Source organism: Myxocyprinus asiaticus, chromosome 45, assembly GCF_019703515.2.
Source record: "Myxocyprinus asiaticus isolate MX2 ecotype Aquarium Trade chromosome 45, UBuf_Myxa_2, whole genome shotgun sequence".
Lineage (NCBI taxonomy): Eukaryota > Metazoa > Chordata > Actinopteri > Cypriniformes > Catostomidae > Myxocyprinus > Myxocyprinus asiaticus.
The window spans coordinates 32,135,282-32,148,565 of record NC_059388.1 but is presented as its reverse complement, the minus strand read 5'-3'; the positions used below and the strand labels follow the sequence as shown (position 1 = coordinate 32,148,565).

General features: G+C 35.0%; 1 protein-coding gene across 2 annotated transcripts in view; it reads right to left on the bottom strand.

Moving 5' to 3' along the window:
- The window catches only part of LOC127435174 (glutamate receptor ionotropic, kainate 2-like), a 94,647-nt gene that overhangs the window by 17,738 nt on the left and 63,625 nt on the right, over nucleotides 1-13,284 (bottom strand). For both annotated transcript variants that reach the window (XM_051688417.1, XM_051688418.1), the window contains exons 12-13: nucleotides 5,047-5,165; nucleotides 1,038-1,255 (exon numbers count right to left, since the gene is read on the bottom strand). In XM_051688417.1, coding sequence (XP_051544377.1) covers nucleotides 1,038-1,255; nucleotides 5,047-5,165 — 337 coding nt within the window. The remainder of the gene's footprint in view (nucleotides 1-1,037; nucleotides 1,256-5,046; nucleotides 5,166-13,284) is intronic.

Below are 13,284 nucleotides of genomic sequence, written 5' to 3'. Positions count from 1 at the left end.
AAGAAGAATACTAACAAAAACAATAGGTTATCTCCTACCGGAATCCTAATAACATAATATTGGGTGCCACTATATGCAATAAAATATACAGCTCAGTAAAATGAAATGAGAGACAAATAAGATCATGGAGATACATCAAAAATTCATTATCTAATAAAATATACACTGTAAACCCTAAAGATGTAGAAATGGCAAGTTTTGGGCTCATAACTCAAATATCTTAGTTCCTTGAACTTATTTTTCTTAAAAATCCATACACTTAAGATTAATTGTTAATAACTCAAACTATTGTGCTTGAATTATTTATTACAATTAAAATTAAGTAGAAACAACAACATTTAAATAGCAAATCTGAGTTAAGTCTGCATCTAGTTACCTTAACTTAAATAGTTAAGTTCATTGTATATGACCACCAAGTTAAGTGAACTTAATTACACAAGTTTTGAAAACGCCATTACTCAATTCAATCGAATAAAGCCAACTTATTAGTGTTTTCATTACTGGAAAAAACAAGTTGTCTTAATTAAACATTACTTGAAATGTCAAGTTTTGGGCTCATAACTCAAATATCTGTTCCTTGAAATTATTTTCCTTAAAAATTCATGGACTCAAGATTCTAAGTGATAATTACTCGAACTATTGAGTACAAAAATTAGGCTATGGAGAATTCCCATTTACTTACAGTCAGTTATAATCTGTGTTATTGTATGACCTAAATTTGAGTCCATTAAAATTATTAAGTAGAAACAACAACATTTAAACAGCAAATATGAGTTAAGTCTACTTGCATCTAGTTACCTTAACTTAAATAGTTAAGTTAATTCTATAAGATCACCAAATTAAGTGAACTTAATTACATAAGTTTTGAAAACGCCATTACTCAATTGAATTGAGAGAATGAGTTTACTCAATCAATCTGAGTAAAGTCAACATATTAGGGTTTTTAGTGTACTGTAGATCTAAATGTCATAAAATTAGAGTTTTACGTTAATCAGGGAAATTTCGTTCTCTGAATGGACCAAATCCACCTGCAGTACCTTAAAGAAAGTCATGGTAGCGCCATCCTCCACCACACCATACAGGATCTTGGTTTGTTTTGCCAGATCATCAGCTGAATCGATGGGCGACTCCATCCGCTCTACGGTTAGGAAGGCGGCGAGGTTTGCCGTGTATGATGAAATAATAATGAGAGTGAAAAACCACCAGATTCCTCCAACGATCCTCGTGGAGAGAGCTTTAGGCATGAGCTCCGAACCTGACGAGACGAGAAAATGAGCTTAAATTCAATGCAGTGTTATCTTAAATGAGGAGTTCACACAAAAATAAAAATTCTCTCATTATTTACTCACCCTCGTGTTGTTTTCATGAACACAAAAGTGACATTTTTGAAGAATATTCATATAGATATTTTTCATACAATAGTTCATAGTGACCACGGCTGTCAGATTAAAAAAATCTGCCATTAAAACCAAAACAGCATTGTTTCACACCTGTGTAGTAACCAAATGTAATGCACATTTTTTTGTATTCTCAATGCAATCAAGTTTACAAACCTCTCTGATCAATTTCTCCCCCAAATTCAACGACTGCATAACTCTTATAACACTGCAAACAATTATTTTCCTAATTTGTATTTTTGTTTTGTTTTCTAGTAAAAATATTAAACATCCTTAAAACAAATTTACTTGAAAAGCAAAACTGTGTGTGTGATTGTGTGACAAAAGAGAGCAGAGAGAATGTATCATTCATTTTTATTCTTTTTTTAAAACATAAATAACACAATTTAAAGAGGTTTATGTGTTTAAAAAGAGAAACTTATTTGTTAAGAAAAATAAACAAAATTTAATTTACAGTATATTCTCTGAACAACAAAAAAGCCTTTGTATTTCATGCAATTCACCTCCTGAGACCCTGTGTACACATACGTGGACATTACGTTTTGGCTTTGCTATAGGCTATGCATAGTTTAATTTCATTTAAACTGACTGATCTCAGTTCAGGAGAATCTGTGCTGTCAATAAAGGGTTAAACTTTCAATGTACGTAGTCATGTGACCAAACAACATGGCGCTGATTACAGCGGAGTTTGTCTTTGGGAGAAACACCAACAAAACTACATCTGGTAAGAAACCTCGTTACGTTTTTACATTGAAACCTGTTTGAGTCAAAAGATTAGAGTCTCTAGTTTCATACGATATGCCATTTTAAACATTTGAGCGATTTATCGTGAATTGGCATGCTGATAAACACGATGTACACTAATGTGGACAACAGCACAAGGTTTTCATTAGAAATCCTGTATTTACTGAACATTATCACATTGAGAAAAAAATGTTGCTTTCAGAGGCTTTATGTGGAGTTAAGATGAAAATAAGGTGCATTTCAAACTGTTCTGAGACCAGTGCAGACAGACAACACACTGGAGGTTAAGTAATTCACTAAATAGGGAGCAAGGGAGCATCCTATAGCTCTCTATGAAGTTAAGTGCATTCACTCCTAAAATCTGATCAAAAGTTCAGTTTCAGGCTGCAGATGATGTTTGGATCACTCAACATGTTTGACAGACATGTGACAATGATAATCAGTACATAGATTCAGAATTTATAATGTATCATTTTATTTTAACATGATTGACAGTGATTGGATGATGCTGGACATTACTTTGAATCTGAATTAATTATGCTAATTTCTGATTAACATCTCAGAAACATGAATAATCAACACCCCTGGAAAAATCATAAACAATTTGATTTAAGAAATCAGACTTTCTATAGCTTAGAGTTATTTAAAATATCACAACTTAGTCCCGCTGTCCACATATGTGGACATATTTACTCCCCTTTTTCTTCCCAATTTGGAATGTCCAATTCCCAATACGCTCTAAGTCCTCGTAGTGGCGTACTGACTCGCCTCAATCCGGGTGGCGGAGAACAGTTGCCTCTGCGTCTGAGACTGTCAGCCCGTGCATCTTATCATGTGGCTTGTTGAGTGCGTAATTGCGGAGACATAGCGCGTGTGGAGGCTTCACGCTATTCTCCGCGGCATCCACGCACAACTCACCACGTGCCCCACCGAGAGCGATAACTACATTATTGCGACCACGAGGAGGTTACCCCATGTGACTCTACTCTCCCTAGCAACCGGGCCAATTTGGTTACTTAGGAGACCTGGCTGGAGTCACTCAGCTCGCCCTGGATTCGAACTCGTGACCCCATGTGTGGTAGTCAGCGTCTTTACTCGTTGAGATACCCGGGCCCTGTGAACATACATTTTTAGGAAAGCTACCTGATCTAGAATTTTTTTGTTTGTTTGTTTATTAGGTGCTACTAGTTACAAATTAAAAAGGGAAATTAAAAATGCACACGGCAGAAGATTTTCAGTGAATAACGACTCAAATCTGAATCGGTTTCTCGTGCAAAGATGACTTAAAATATAGCACACGAGTCATTTGTACTACTTTTATGGTGGTTTTTGTCATTGTCACTATGAACTGTGGCTGTATGGAAAAGAGCTGTGTGAAGATGACATGAGGGTGAGAAAATAATGACATCATTTTCGGTTATCTTTCACTTTAAAATCATTTTACACACACATTATATACATCAAAAGGCTACTTTAGCAACATACACAATGCAAAGTTTTCTGAGTGACAACCGCATTTAAATGCATAAATTAATCCCTTAATTATCATTTCGTTTGCATTGTGAATGCAGCTTGTATGTGTACAGAACTAGATTCATTTTGTTGATTGGATCTGGGCCTTGTTTCCCAATAACAACTGATCTAGTTAAGAGTGTTTTCTACGAGCGATTTTACGTACGTTTGTTATTTTTTACGTGTGTTTCCCAAAACTGCACTTAACATGAACGATCGAGGACGTGCTTTAAGCACTACTTAAGAGAGATGCTGTCCATAAACGTGAAGTACCGAAATGTGACCGTATAGTGCTGTTCGTCATTGCAACTTCATTATATTTGTTGTGTAACTTGTGCATTTTATTATTTTGTTTGTGGGTCAAGGTTAAAGCTTCCAGGATCAGTGAAGACAGTGGAGACCCTGTGTACGGTCCTGCTAATGACAACAAGCATTAATTGAATATAACGAGGTTCACCAAAATAAAGAGATGCGTGGAAGCTGCACTTTAGGGACATTCACCAATCAAAGGGAGATCTGCTCTTTACTCCCAAAAGTGATAACGGTAACAGCAATGCTACACAACATGTGCGGTACTACACAACACGTGGTGTGGGTGAGAGCGCCCTTAGGTGTCAGAGAGGAAGAGGAGATGAGGATGAGGAGCCAATATACTGTACGGACGATTTTCATGCACGGCAGCAAGTTATCGACATTTTTTCCTTCTCTCTCTGATTGCAATTTTTACAGTTTTCTGCAACAATCATCCCACCACTTTGTTGTTACCAACTAGTCCACAAAAAACTTTATTTGTTTACTTATTAATTTATATGTTCATCCAATACTGACTAACCATTTTCTGCATTTATTTGTGACTATTATTATTATCATTATTATTATTATTACTACTATTATCCTTGTCGGTTAAAAATAATAATAAAATAGAACGTATGTATACTGATATTAAATGGGCATAAAGTGTAGCTATAGGTGTTTAAATTGTATCAGGTGTAATTTCACGATTGTCCTGCAGGTGTCTGCATGAGTCTGTGTCCTTAAAATGTTCTTAGCGCTGTACGATTACTCCAGAGCACTCGTTAATCTACGAGCATTTTCAAGTACTACATAAGTTACGATGCTTTTGGGAAACGGTCTGCAAAACTAAGATGAGTCGTAAGATGGATTCTACGATCTACTTAAGACTTACGATGCTTTTGAGAAACGAGGCCCTGTTCTTTTATTCAGTTTTCTGTTTAGAAAACAGATGCTTAATCCAGTAATTTCTCTTATAATCAGGATTGTTTGCGCTGTATCTATAGCAGTGTGTAATTGCAGCTGTGCACCAGTAGGCGCTGTGAAGCTGAGGAGCAGAGAGGAGACACAGAGAGACAGAGACAAGATCTGAGGGACTCACCCTGCCGCATGAGTGCTCCAACACCAAACCAGAAGCTGTTGAGCAGCGTGAAGTTATTCTCCACCACGTCTGAGTCGGGGTTACAGGGGTGAGGGTTATACCACTCATATGGACTGAACCTGAATGCACAGAGAACACACACTAATGCATTTACTGTGACAGCACACACACAAACACAAACACAATCTCTCTCTTTCATAAACTGGTCAACAAAGAGAACAAACATTAAGATTTCTTAAAGACACGACAGCCACATCGTCAACAAACACATTTGGATGCAGAAGCATTTATGGCAGAGAATCTACATGCAAAATCCACACTGGTGCAACAACCTGCCCTAAATGACGTCATGAGCTGTTTGACTGATCACTGAACATAAAAATTAACTGTTTAATATTCAAAAATAATGTTTACAACACAATTCATGTGATAAATTCCTCCCTATAAGCCTCAAAGACCCAAGCAAAGGCATTGATGATTTATTTAATGTTTTCCTCCTTGATCGTGTTTTTAGGAGGCCACAGATTAAAATTTTTTTTACTTTGTTTTGGGGTGAATTACTGTCAGTTAATGGGGACTTTTAACCCTTTAAGCTCTGAAGATGTTTTTAAAGATTTCCTGTTTCAGTGACAAACCCAAAATTAAAGGCGTATAACTCGACAAAAAACCCCAAAAACTGCTTTTGTTTTGTTCCCCATCATGTCAACTGTATCTGAGGAAAATTTTGTGTTGATATGACAAAGCAATCAAAAGTTATAGCATTACAAAAATAATTTATACTAGTGTCCAAAAGCCTCTCCAAACAAATAAAACATAATAATTGTACATAAGAACTAATTACACAACAATGACTAAAGATATGCACTCTCTCCAAAGCATGCATGCATGAGTAACAAGATCTTATTCAGTTCCATTCTGTGCCATTTGAGTCATCATTGAGTCTGTATCATGTATTTGGCGCCATCTCCTGGTGGCCATATGTAATTATAGTGAACGATCCTCTCTGCCCATATTTGGATGACTTCCACATCTGGTTTCAGTGATCTGAATCCTAGTACAATTGGTTTAGCGTTTCATGACGCTGGACCACATACTACATCATTTTCGATGAAGTCATCTGATCCAGGAAAGAAATTTGTCTGCAAATTTTAAAGCACTTGTTTAGTTTTGGTAATAATACCTTCATATAAAGTAGAGCTTCTAAGCTTTCAAATTATACCTATTTTGTGTTGGTCAAGACTGCAGTTATTAACATTTATTTTTTAAATATTTCAGCGGGTTGGCCATATTTTGCTTTGAATGTGACTATTGTGTGACTTAAGCAAGCTGTGACATTTAAGTCAACCAAACAGTTGTTGTGATACTGTTCAGATTGTCAGCTACTGTTATGTGTAGTTTAAAATTATTATTTTTTTAAACAGAATCTGTAAACAGACGATGCAATAATCATAAAATCCCATAAAACACTGCAAAAAAAAAAAAACAAAGTCTTGTTGGTCTTCTTTTCTTGTAAAAATATCTAAACCTCCTTAGAACAAGATGCATTTATTATTTTTTATGCACAAATCTAACATAATTCAGTGAGGTTTATGCCAACATCAAGAAATATAAACAATTTTATTTTAAATGTAAGTTAATATTTAAGAAAAATTACTTAACCCTGTAAAGCCTGACATATGAAAGAATTGTCAGACAATTCTAAAAATTGTTTTTACATTAAACAGTTTTTAGTACCTTTAGACAAACTATAAAAATATATCATAAAAAATGTTTTATTTAAAAAAAAAATTATGTATCATATTTGAGGTCCAGAAATTAAATTTTGTGTAGGACATTTATTATGTGAGTTTTTCTACATGGGTAAATCTTGGGGTATTATCAGAGGACTCTCTGGACTGTTCAGAGATACTAAATGTTTGAGAGTTTGACCATGACAACTTCCTCTTCTTGCTCTATAAATATGGATTGAAATGCATCACAGTTTTTCAATAAGCAATTTTTTATCATATGTATTTTATGCACCAAACACTATATTGACATTAAAAAAGGGAAATTGTAAAACTTTTTCGCTGGGTCTCATGAACTCATGGTAAGATGACATCATAATAGCTTATAATGTAAAATAATGAGATCTTTATAATAACAGAGCAGGCTGCATATATGAAAATACACAGAAATATTAGTTCACACTTTAAATATATCTTATAAAAAGTATATGTCAGAATTTTCAAAGCTCTGTGATTTTTATTTTTATTTACATTTTTTATGGTGTGCATGAATGTAATGTAATGGTGATTGAGAGATATTCCTCAAAAGCCTGTTGAATCATATTTAATACATGGATTTTAAAGGGGGTTTTCAATAAAATAATATACACAATTTTAACCAAGCACAAGTTGCTTATATTCAGCAAATACTCATTTTAAAATATCAGTGAATATATAATCATTACTGTCACTTTTCCTTTATTAAAATAAGCTGTCATTTATCCCAACATAAGAGTCACTTTTCATTTTAAATAGATCGATATAAACATTGAAACCACTTTTTTCCATAAATAACCACTACATGGTGCCATAAACATGTGAAACTTACATACTATAGGTTGTTTGGATCATCAGCTTGAAAAGAGAGTGAAACAGGAGCCGTCAGACATTGTGTGTCATATTTGATAAAAAATAAAATAAAAAAATGTCTTATTATTTAAAACCAGCAGCAGGGGAATAAAAACAGACATTTCAGCCCAAGTTACACTGAAGAAGGCCTTTGGGCTGAAACATCTGTTTTTATTCCCCTGCTGCTGGTTTTAAACCATAAAGAAGCTATATTTTTTGTAAGACATTTCCAAAGTGCAGATCTTCTTTTTCTTGTATGGACTTAATCATTTGGTCATAGCACTTGGATTAGCTGGGAGAGCGAGGTGATTACCTCTTTCTGGATATTTTATTTGATACACACGTTATAGGGTTAAATTAACCATATAATCTCTTAAAGTCTTAATATCTTATAGAATTTTGCTTCTCTAGTAAATGTATCTTCTTTTTAGGATGCTTAGATATTTTTACTGGAAAACTAAAAATACTGATTAAGAAAATGAATTTTTGCAAAGAAAATTTTAATATATGTTGTTTTTTCTTTGTTTTTTTTCTCCTATTTTTCTCAGATCATGTTCCATGTGAAATAGGATTTGTCTGTGTGTGTGTGTGTGTGTGTGTGTGTGTGTGTGTGTTTGTGTGTATGATTGTAATTCTCAGACTGCATCTGGCAGGTAAGGTCGCAGCAGATCTATGATCATACAAGCATCCGTGTTCAGAATGAGAAAATGGTCCCTCGTTCTCTATGTACCTCTCTCTCTCTCTCTTTCTCTCTCTCTCTCTCACACACACTCACACACACACACACACACAAACACACACACACACACACACAGTCATTCTCGCTCTGCTGTGATTCAGTTGCTCCTGTCTGTGTGTCTGTGAGGTGAGATGGATCGAGTCTTTGTGTGTGTGTGTGTGTGTGCATAGCTATTTGTCCCCAGAAATGAGCTAAATCTGACAAAACCACCCTTTGTGGATATCCAGGGATGTCCTCATTTAAAAAAAAGAAAAAAACCGATTCATGCATGAATGAATATTTTTTTAAATACTAAAAATACAAAAGGTTTTCTGTTAGGGGTAGAATTTGGTTTTAGTCAGTAGTATTATAATTAGCTTTATATATAAAAAAAAAATAGAACTCTATGGTACATCCTCATTCAACTAAAATAAATGTGTGTTTGTTTTATACATGTACATGTGGGATTTGAAAAACTCTATTCTGTGCGTTTAGAGCAAAATTGGGGCTTTTCTAATCAATGCAGTAGTTAAAACATCAATATTGCAATAACAGAGTCGAATAACCTGCTATGAGGAAATCAAACAGTATATAGATGAATATTACATTCCTCTATACAAAACCAACAATGAACTTATTAGTGCATCAGTTTAAAATGTTCGCTCCTTAAGAATTGTAAAAAACCCAATTAGCATCGTTGTTATTATGTTCACTTACCGGAAATGTCATCATGTCTACCTGAGTCTCTTCAGTCTTTAGAGGATGAGCACATGTGCATATTATTTATGAGGTCAAAGTCGAAATATTATTTTTCATCTATAATGTGCATGAAAGGGAAACAGTCTTTAAAATATTATAGTTGTTGGAAGATTAAAAATAGACTCATTTGTATTTTATTTCTTGTGTAATTTATCTTTCATAATAGCACTGTAAGTTTCAGTATTACAACAGAAATGCACGATAGTGTCTTTAATATAGAGATATTGTTGATCAGTCTTGGGTGTAATCTGGTTAAAAAGTAATTTGTTACTGTAATCTACTGACTTTTTTAGTAAAATATAGTAACATAGTGTAACACAGTACATTTTAAATTATTGTAATCAGATTACAGTTACTTACTTTCAATTAAGTACATTACTTGGGTCACACATATTTCTAAAATAATATTATTTATGTTGAATAAGGTTCATATGTACCAGGGGTGGTACCAGGATGCGTTCTTATAGACATATATAAACAGTATTATATTAATATATACATTATTTTAAATTCTTTTAGTTAAAAAACAAAAACTTTTCTAAAGTGTTTTTGAAATATACTTACAAGTAATTTGATTACTATTTATTGTAATCCGTAAAGTAATCTGATTACAACTTTATAAAAGTAATTAGTAATTTGTAGTGAAATACTTTTGTGAGTAACTTACCCAACACTGTTGTTGATTAATAACAGCTGTGTTTAAAAGCGTGACCTCGTAGTCGTGTCCCATTGCCAATTGTCCATGAAACTTACCCAGATGGTCTCATCAACACACTCACTGTGCATATTCCAGACTAACTTAGGTGACAGTCATGGCTTCATTTCAGTATCATTTGGCCAGTAACATTAAACACCCAACAAAACACTGACAGTAACACGTCCAGGGCTTTTAAACAGTATTTGCCCTCCGGAGGTGTATTGATCAGCGCTTGTTAGTTTGATTTAGAGTTATGATCACAAACCCTGATGTTGGGCTCATAGTGTCTGCTCCGTAAACACAGTTTGATTGATTTCCACTGGAGAAATTTAGATCATTTCCAATGAAAACAGTCCTGTCACAATTCTCCATTGAGATTTGGCCATAAACGCTGAAGATATTGAGTTAACGGAAGGGGCGAGAGAGATATTAAAGCGAGAGAGACAGATATTAAAGAAGATAAAGGGCGAGAGTAATTATGGGATATCCAGAGGGGTTTCAACAAAACACTACGAAACAGTGGAAGACAGAAAGACGAGAAACTCATGAGACAGGAGAGAGATGCTGGTGAAATATCAGGACTGTTAGGCCTTATTTACAAGAAACAAAGCCATTTGTGTTCTATGATTTGTTCAGGGTTTAGTGCTAAAGATATTTACCATGTTTCGTTTTAATACGCCAAACTATCGTAAGATACAGCATTGAACACACATTTTAAAATGGTTAACTCCATTGATCAATGGACTCCGTATGACCTAAGGAATCCACGAAGACCACACTCTTGAATTTAGGCCAAATGGTCCAAAATCTATGAGCAAAAATACACTGCAAAAACTCTTACTGAGTATTTTTATCATATTTTCTGGTAAAAATATCTAAACATCCTTACAACAAGAAAAAATGACTTGAGAAGCAGAATGGCATAAGATGTTACGTCTTGTTTTCAGAGAAATCTAACTAAATTTATGCTTAAAAAATTTCCTTCTACTCAATTCCGACAAAACAGGTACTAATTATTGGACCAAAAACCTCTAAAAATAAGCCGCTAAAATATAATTGTACTGTTACTTCATCTTCTACAGCGAAGAACTTAGGTGTTATATTTGATACCAATCTGTCCTTTGAAAATCACATTTCCAATGTTTGTATTACAGCATTCTTCCACCTGAGAAATACTGCTAAATTACAACACATGCTCTCTGTTGCTGATGCTGAAATACTAATTCATGTGTTCGTGACCTCAAGACTAGATTATTGTAATGCATTACTGGGAGGATGTCCAGCAAGTTCAATAAATAAACTTCAATTGGTTCAAAATGCAGCTGCCAGAGTGCTGACGAGAACCAAGAAATATGATCATATTAGCCCCATTTTATCATCGTTACATTGGCTACCTGTTAAATTTAGTATTCATTTTAAAATTCTGTTAACTATGTACAAAGCTTTGAATGGTCTAGCTCCACAGTACTTAAGTGATATTCTGACACGCTATATTCCATCACGTTCATTACGATCACAAAACTCTGGCCTGTTAATAGTTCCTAGAATATCAAAATCACACTCAGTTTAAGTCTAGACTAAAGACTCATCTATTTAGCCAGACATACACCGAATTTATCCATCAACTCACAATTAGTCTGCTTTAGTTAGGTCTGCTGGAACCAGAAACATCTATCATGATCTAAAACTCTGCAATAAATTGAATGGCATCTATGCTAATATTATTCTATTTGTTTCCATGTCTCAACCTGATGTATATCATGAGGTCACCAGAACCGGCTCGGATCCAGCTCTGTTCCTGCTTAGTGTCGGACTCCACTGCTATGTGTCTCTGAGTGATGACGACTAATATGCAGCCGGTGCCAGCCAGACATCACTTCAGTCTGTTACGATGGACTTCAGAGGATGAACTGATGCCAACTCCAACTGTAAGACATCGAATACTTCATATGCCACTGCCTGAACCTTGGATTTAGGATGGACCTCACTGAACCTCACCGAAATGACCTGCTGGTTGAACTGAGATGCACCTCACTGATCTCTGACTGCATCACCTTTGTCTATTGATGGACTACACTCTTATAATGGAATACATAAACTATCATTTAATTGCCAACAAAAGCCTTCATCAACCAACTAACAAAGGACAATGCATCAATGTGAACTTCTGCAGTTAATCCAGGATGAACTTCAAAGACATTAGTCATTAATCTTACAGTTCTTACAAAATCTTTTTTTAAACACTGACCCTTAACACTTACTTAGTTTACTAATCTCAAACCATGACCTGCACTGCACATAAATAACTAATATTGTCATTATATTCATGATGTTTAGTCAGAGGGGAACTGGTCCTGAGTCTGAGTCTGGTTTCTCTCAAGGTTATTTTTTCGCTTTGAATCAAGTTTCTTTTTTCTGACCTCATTGGCAAATAGTTTTTTTCTTGTTACAAGCATAAACCTTAATTAAGTTTGCTCGATTTATCTGAAAAACAAGACAAAATATCATGTCATTTTGCTTCTCAAGTAAATTTATCTTGTTTTAGAATGTTTTGATATTTTTACTGGTAAACGACAAAAAATATTCCATAATAGCAATGTAGCCAATTTGAGATTTCTTGACCAGTAGGTGGCGCTGTCACCAAAATTGGCAGGTACCCTCAGTTTACGGTCCTAATGAAGTATACCAAGTTTCGTTTCGATAGACCAAAGCGTCGCCAAAATTTAGCCTCACTTCCTGTTTGTTATCCTCGCCACTGAATTCGTTGATACGTTATAAGGAAATGGCTTGGTCTGTTAAAAAGATTTTACTAACTTCTGGCCAGCAGTATCTCACGATAATCGGATCCGATGAAATGGGTTGCGGGACGAATTGGAAAAAGTAAGTTTTTGTTTTGTTGAACTGAGATGCAACACTAGTATTGAGATGAATGGGGGAAATTGGAATCAGTGTTATTATTGTTAAGGAAAACTAAGTGAAAACATTTTTGTCGAAATAAAATAAAAACTGACATTGGTAAAAACTGAAACTGAACTTAAATACTTTTTCATAACTCAAAAACTAAACTAAAATAATACATTTTAGTTTTAGTTTTATGATAGAATTTATAATCAACCTTAATTTAACATGAAAATATAACTAGATAGAGGTAACACAATTTCTTTTTTTTTTCCAATGCGCTCTAAGTCCTCGTGGTGGCGTAGTGACTCGCCTCAATCCAGGTGGCAGAGGACGAATCCCAGTTGCCTCCGCGTCTGAGACCGTCAATCCGCACATCTTATCACGTGGCTTGTTGAGCGCATTACCGCGGAGACATAGCGCGTGTGGAGGCTTCACGCTATTCTCCGCAGCATCCACTTACAACTCACCACGCGCCCCACCGAGAGCGAGAACCACATTATAGCGACCACGAGGAGGTTACCCCATGTGACTCTACCCTCCCTAGCAAC